General features: G+C 38.4%; 1 protein-coding gene across 1 annotated transcript; it reads right to left on the reverse strand.

Moving 5' to 3' along the window:
• Nucleotides 1-1,390: 1,390 nt before the first annotated feature.
• On the reverse strand, nucleotides 1,391-5,323 carry LOC119361107 (ent-kaur-16-ene synthase, chloroplastic-like). Its single transcript, XM_037626474.1, has 13 exons — nucleotides 5,288-5,323; nucleotides 4,938-5,217; nucleotides 4,654-4,834; nucleotides 4,126-4,343; nucleotides 3,924-4,044; nucleotides 3,748-3,845; nucleotides 3,440-3,654; nucleotides 3,237-3,349; nucleotides 3,054-3,149; nucleotides 2,764-2,979; nucleotides 2,451-2,592; nucleotides 2,135-2,380; nucleotides 1,391-1,726 (listed from the first exon to the last, which is right to left on the reverse strand). Exons 1-13 carry the CDS (start codon nucleotides 5,321-5,323, stop codon nucleotides 1,391-1,393), a joined length of 2,298 nt encoding a protein of 765 aa, XP_037482371.1.
• Nucleotides 5,324-7,557: the final 2,234 nt, after the last annotated feature.

The following is a 7,557-nucleotide window of genomic DNA, read 5'->3' on the forward strand; positions in this document are numbered from 1 at the left end:
GGGTGTGATAGATTTGCTTTTATGTGATTTTTTGGATAGCTTGTTAATCAAGGCTAGTTCTAAGGCTTCAAAGTATAACGTCCATCACCTATTTATACTAAAAAAATATTTGTTTCTAAATCAATCTCTCAAATTAGGATCTCTGTCGTTGTTTAGCAAAATTTAATCACATAACAATACCACTAAATATTAAACATGGTCCTTTCATTGTTTAATTCGGATGTACCATTGCAAGTTATCCTTTTAGTAAATTGAAGCCATATATTTCAAGGAAAGTAATGTCGGTTTGTTTGGGTACATTATCCCTTAAAATCTTTGTTAAATCAAAATCCCTAGTTGAGAAAAAAAGAAGGGGGAAATTGCATGCCTCCGCGGATCATTTTGTAACGCTTGAAAAAATGTTGGTACACGAGTTCGTGTAAATTTACCAGTCTTAAATATCTTGAAATATAGAGCTACATCTAACAAATACTTGACATATACTATTATATCTTCATTGTATGTAAATTCTAGAATATATAACATGTCTTTGGGGAGTTTGTCCTCAAATTGATGGCACTGCTAGTCTATAACCTTCATATGGTAAACACAACAATGTCCCGCCTTTTTATAGGATAGGAAGAGAAGGTAGGGGGTGGAGATTCTTGAAAGAATGCATGACTTCCTCCTATTCCGCTTCGACAGAAGCCCTTAAAATCCTATCCATTTCATAGGAGAGGGTGGGGAAGCAAGCCGAACCTCTAATCGACCGGACATGCAAAAAATTCTTGTCGCAAAGAGAAATAATTAAGAGATTCAGTAAGGATTTCAATGAGTGCTTTCTCTTTGAGGAAGAGCGCCGGCTAAGAAGAAATGAAATACAAACGACCACGTTCATTGTAATAGATCTAGGAATGCGTCTTCATCTTGATGGCATTTCTTTTGGTTGCATATTGTGATGGTTGTGCCCTTGAAAGCTTATCTCATTCTTGTATCTTTATATTTTGGCCTCACATAATATTTTGTCAATTGTAGAAAAAGTGTGCACCTCTTTATAGAGTCTTGTCCATTGTTAGTTGATTTGATCACACTACAAACAAGATCCGTACAGAGACACAGAGACTGGTCCTGCCATTTTTTTTGTGAAACATGCAAACAGAAATGATGTGGACCAAGATAGAAAAATTGTACCACCAACAAGTACAAATGCTGAGAATAGCACGACCTTTAGAGAAGAGACACGAACTATTGTAGAATATAACTATCTTCACCCAATATGAATGTTCAGATCAGTGCAACCAGAACCCAACTAGTATTTGTTTCTGGTGCACCATCATCTCATCCCTTTTATTTTTGAAGAGTGTGCCTAGTCGGCTAATGCATATGAAAATGGTAAAAATACAAGACATCCTTATTTTTCCGATTGTACAGCAAAAGATGGATTGCTAATTTGGAGTTTGAGTGGCTCATTGATAACTGCATTCACTGTGGTGACCATCTCACTTGGCGAGGTAAATGCATCAGTGTGAGAGTAGAACAAGTGGCATATCTTGCACATGTTCCAAAATAACTCCCTGCATGCCCTAGGAACAACACTATCTTCCTTAAGGACCAACCTTAACAAATCTTTTCTGCATGAGGCTATGGACCTTTTTATTGAATCTTTAGCTACTTCAATGGACATAGAACCGTCACTGTGGAGAACACGTAGCGAAACACTATCAAGTTTCCCCTCGCTGCTCTCCCTCTGTATCAATAGTATACAAAAAATCTGTCAAAATCCCAATTATGACTTAAATGACTAAAGTGACTAACAAATATATGAGTAGTTACTATTCTCTTATCAATTATGCACAACTGGATACACATGATGCATAAATGGTAGTTAAATGAATCAAACTTCCAAAGCAAACATGGGATTTATTTTCACAACGTTATATGTTCTTAATAATATCATCTTAATAATATCATTAATGTCTATGAATTTAGATATTTGTGAGGATTACTTTGGTGCCTGTAGTCTCACCAAATATTTGTATACAAAGAATTTTCATGTAGCGATATGTGAAGCCATATAAGTAAAAATGATATGCTTACAAAGCTATGCTAAACCTTGAAAAACACTAACTTCAAGCCATGAAGGGGGTTGAAATACCTCAAAGCCTTGGATGTCATTGAGGAGGCGACAACAAGTGCCCATTAGTCTGAACAACTCATTGTACTCTTGACCATTTACAACACAAGCTAAGAGTGATTGCTTGACAAAATATGATGCCGGGAGTAGAATGGGAGCCACTGTGAATGACACAACTGCAAGTTCCATGTATTCTTCAACTGTTGGCACATATTGTCTCATCCGCCAATCCGCCTCGGCCATCATAGTCCTTAGTAGTTGTAGCCACTACAAATGAATTACAATATTTCATTGTTGAGAAAAAACTCAAAATCTGACAGACGAGTAGGAAACTCACTGTCTCTACTAGGTGCTCTTTGACGTCATGGTTTTGTACAACAGAAGCCATTGTTCCAAGTTGGCTCGTTGAAGTGTAAATGGCATAAAACAATATTTTTACTTGCTCAGAGTAGAATTCTTCTTTGTAGTGCTCATCCCACCTAAGACACACATTAGCAAATTACACAAAATGACTTGTTAGAAACGACAAGACATCAACACAAACACTACCTATAAAATGAAGCAGAAGCTTCCTCAGCATCTTTAGAGAGAAGATGCCATCAGTGGTCCTAAGAAAGAACATATGAATAAATCAAGTTGACAAATCATACTTCTCGATTAGTTCAACAAGGTTTTCTAATTCTTCCCTTGACCCCGCAACATCGAAGAAGTCATCAACAATATTTACAAGTATAGAATTTTTGGCCCATGAAATGCGAGCATCAGACAATTCAGGAGGGAACATGGTAGCAGCAGCAGCGAGATAGCAATATGTCGTCCTCTGTCGTGCAAATAGTAGCTGGTCTAGCTTGTTCTCCTTCACCCAACTGTTGCAACAAAAAATTGGAAATTCTCTAAGAAAGGAAGTTACTAAGACAAGAGAGCATAATTTTTAGATTACCGTTCAAGAAGCTGGAGTTCACTCTGGTAAACGGATTGAGAGATGGTGAAATCTTCAATGGCCAAAGCTAAAATATCTTGGTTTACACAACATAACCTGATTCGCCAAAATGAAGTTGATGCTCAACACCTATATTTATATGATTCAAAGCTCACAAATCTTTTCAAGAAGTAAAACTCTTACCAGTGTTCCGTCTTCAACATCTGGGAACCACTCAAATCAAAGTTTTCAATGTTCCTCTTGTGATCTAGACGATCCATTGTGGCATAAAAAGGAAATTTAAGAGCATACTCCACCTGAAATTATAAAGGTATGCAAGTAAACATAAATTGTAACCTGGTCAATATTCAATAAATACATTATCTGTTTAAATTTCATGCAAGCACCTCTGCCAATATCGACCTACTTTGCACGTCAGGATGAACTATGTTTTCCTTCAATAACTTCCCTGACCAATAACTTATGTTATCGAGGATTAGTTCATTTTCTGATACACTAACTCTTGAAGCCTTGTACAATTCCATTATCGATTTTGTATCACTTAAATATCCTTGAAGTGAATTATGGAAAGTCGAGGCTTCGTCGATATGAGACAACTCATCTACATCAGATTGAAATTGCTGAATCAAATATAACACTGAAAAAAGACTATGATAACATTAACAAGATGGGGAATTTCTGCACAAGGAAGTACCCGCTGAAATATCATATCCATTCATTCGTAAGATACGAAACGCCATTGCACACGTTGATACATCGAGCATGATTTCCTCATCTCTTTGTAACCAACAACTGCAAAGTGGATATAGTTTGCAAAAGCTTCAAAAGAGAAATACCAATTCTTTATTTATGATCATAGCTCAAAAGTACCTGTATGTCATGTCCAGGATGCTCTTTATCTCACTTGAAAAGTACGGAGATATCCCAACCTTTTCAAGAGTATCCACCATTGAAAGCTGGCAATATATATTTGTTGGGTACACTGTTGGCACTGCAAAATTCTAATGTTAGGCATTTAAAAATAGTGTACACCCTTGCGAATTCTTATCATGAAAGGAAAACAAATAGCCACCTGAACCATCAAACTTATTAACAAGCAAATTTAGATACTGGAGGGCTTTGTCATCATAATTTTGGATTAATGCAGCAGCAGTTGTGGAAGGAGAGTTGAACAACGATCCATTCCTCCTCTGGAATTTCATAACTTCATTCCAGTCCAATAGGTTTCCTAGTCCTTCAGCAACATAAGCGATATATGCTTCTCTCCCCAAAGATTTATCCGCAGCAAGTCTGAATTAAGTCATATGTAAGGATATTTGAAAATTCCATTGCGTGGTAGTACATGTGTGATACTCTAATTCTTATCGGAAGGAATTATTGCTCTCATAAATACTTTCAAAAGGCAAACTTCTTGTAGGAAGTTTTAATTTTCTAAAGAAGGTAAGAAAAAAAATGCAAACTAACAATGAAGGAAAAAAAAAGGCAAACTAAGTATCTAACTAAAAAACTTGTCCTAGAACTAGGCAGGAAAAGAAATAGTACACATTTCATGCTATAATCATTTTATGGGGAACTCGTGCCACAATTGTCACCAACAAACCTTTCTAGTTCCAACTCTCGGAGATGCAGAATCCCATCAACATTTGTTTGTCTAACAGGAAATTGCAAACCCATCCCCATGGCAAGGCTAAGCATACCAGGAAATATGATATTGAAGCCTATAGGAGCAGCAATCTGTTCATCCATGACAACGGAGACGTTTTTGCCAATAAAATTTATTCCTGAGTATATCATTATCATCGCATCAATACCCTTGTAAACTTAAAAGCATGAGATAGTAAAACAACATTAGCAAATAAATTCATATGTTCTCAAATTTTATACCTCTCCTAATATGTTCCCTCCCGACGTTCCATCTCTGAAGTGCAAGCACACAAGCCAGTGTGGATGAGACAGTGGCCTTGTTGACCGAGGAGTCCATGTGAGCAAGACCCCAAGATCCATTAGTCTGTTGGTTTTGTAGTATCCATTCAATACACTGCGGGAAGCACGGGACCTCCTGAGACGAGCCCGGTAAGGGCACCATAGCCACCCATGCGGTGTCGTACGAAGATGGCGACAATTTGGGTTGCAGGAGTTGCTTCTTTATTCTTGCCTTCCATTCCTAAATTAGTTGAGAAAAGAATCATATGACAGACACGAGACCCAAATATTCAATAGAAAGATGTACATACCATGTTTTGCAGGCTTGCGTTTTCTCCTACAAACATCCTCGATCCATTTGCTATTTTTAAGAAAAGAGATATGTATGTGTCACAAATCAATTAACACATCACTCACAACAAAAATCTTAGTAAAATATGAACACTATTAAATTTAAAACAAAATAAATGAGTTAAAAAATGCCATGAAATCAAGTGTCAGAACATTATATATCTATTTTACAGGGTTTATGGAGTTATTTTTTTCATTTTGAGAATGCATGGGCCAAAGTCGAGGTTACTATTACCATTTTTTTTTTGCAAGCAAGAGGTTACTATTACCATCTTAGAAAGAATCTATTTTTTTAGCTTCTTTACCTAGAGTTACAACCATGTCATGAATGTTGTTACCGAGTTCAGATTATAGTTATAAGTTATAACCATGACATTCACGCAGTCACCCACATATTCATCTTACATTTATCACTATGGCACCGATGTTGTTACTACCCATTTTTATAGTTACCCTTGAGAGAAAACGAAAACAAAAAAGTTATATATGGTGCACGCTTACCAATACATAAAGGAACCATCGTCTGAGCCCTGACGCGAGTCGAGTAGAGGGGAGGAGGAAGACGATGACTCCCGGAGGTGAGGCCAATACCAAGTCCAAGAGGGTGGTTTCTTCGGTCATTGTAGGAGCGAGGCCTCGGCAAGAACGGCGCCGAAGCCGAAGGCACATCTAGCCAACTACGGCGACACCGGTACCGGCGATGTGCCGGGAGCACGGACGAGACCCCAGCTACCTTCGGGTTTGACATGGAAAACTACGTACGGTTTGCCTGGCCAATGGAAAAGCAAAGCTTGATGCGTCTAAATGGACACGACATGCAGCGTACTAGGTTAGCTAGATCTCTTTCAAACTGTATATGTATATATATTGCTTAACCTAGCGCGCAGGTGCCTAGGTTGCGTGTTTCGAAGTAAATTTCCATTTCGGATTTTCTAACGCCCGAACGTCCGTACCCTGCCAGCTGTATTAAATTTGCCGACTTAGCACCAATTAAACGCGGCAAGACTGTCTGCAGCTTTTGGTCGATCCGCGGGCATGATCGATGCATCCAGCTCCGTCCAGCTCTGTCCCATTGCATTACCAGCACGGTCAAACAATGATGAAACCCCATCCGCCTGTTGAATCTGTCGCGCGCGGAAACTTTGATCAACATTTAACCGATCTTCAGAACATCATTCGGTTTCTTGCCGCTTGATCGTTGGATCAATCCTCCTTGTCCCGCTAGTATTTTGTTAGCACATCAAAATCATCCACTTGGCGCCGAACTAGGGCCTTACTCCATCAATATTGACGGCTTGTCCCAGTGCGGCTCGCCACTCCGGCAGCACCATACGCAATTGCTCCAGATTTGCCCCCTCCATGGAGTACACCTACGCAGTTCCTCCGTAGTTTCTTAACGATTGAACATCGGCCAGAGGCACAATGCGTACGGCGGTACGGGCCTCCATGTAGGGCATCTCCAAGCGAAAGTGCCTTTCTGCTCCCGAGCTCATTTGAGCTCGGTGAACAGTAAAATCGAAAAAAAATTAAAACAAATTCAAAAAATTCCAAAAAAATTCTCAGAGAAACATTGACAAAAGTTCTAAGTGCTTGCAAAAATTCATCATGAAATCACATTCCTGTAAGGCGTGGCAAAAAAAACAAATTCAGCCTTCAAAATGCTTTTGAAAGTAGCATTTCAGAGTACCGATTTTGTTTTTTTTGCCACGTCTTCTAGAAATGTTATTTCATGACGAATTTTTTCAAGCACTTACAACTTTTGTCAATGTTTCTAGCAAAAAAATTGGAATTTTTTAAAATTTTTTCGATTTTTTTTTGATTTTACTGTTCACCCGAGCTCATATGAGCTCGGGTGCAGAAACTCCACGTCCATCTCCAAGGGCAAACTTCAAATTTCAGCCCCCGTATGTCCGCCGACAGAGCCCATTTGTGCTTAAAAAAATGGTTGCCCAAGGACGTCCCCCATTTGTTCCCTTCTCATATGTCCAGCCTATTTTTATTTGCCCATTTTTTTTCAATCAAAATTGAATAGTCGAAAGATACAGGTTGAACATAGAAATAAATAGTTCAGAAATAAATATTATTCAGAGTACATAGTACAAACATAAAAAATCAAACAATATCACGAATCTATTGGTTCTCATGACGTCTTCACAAATGCTCTACAAGATCATTGAAAAGTTACTGATGCACTTCTCGACCTTGAAGTTTCCGATGCGTCTCGAGAAAA

This window comes from Triticum dicoccoides, chromosome 2B, assembly GCF_002162155.2.
Source record: "Triticum dicoccoides isolate Atlit2015 ecotype Zavitan chromosome 2B, WEW_v2.0, whole genome shotgun sequence".
NCBI lineage: Eukaryota > Viridiplantae > Streptophyta > Magnoliopsida > Poales > Poaceae > Triticum > Triticum dicoccoides.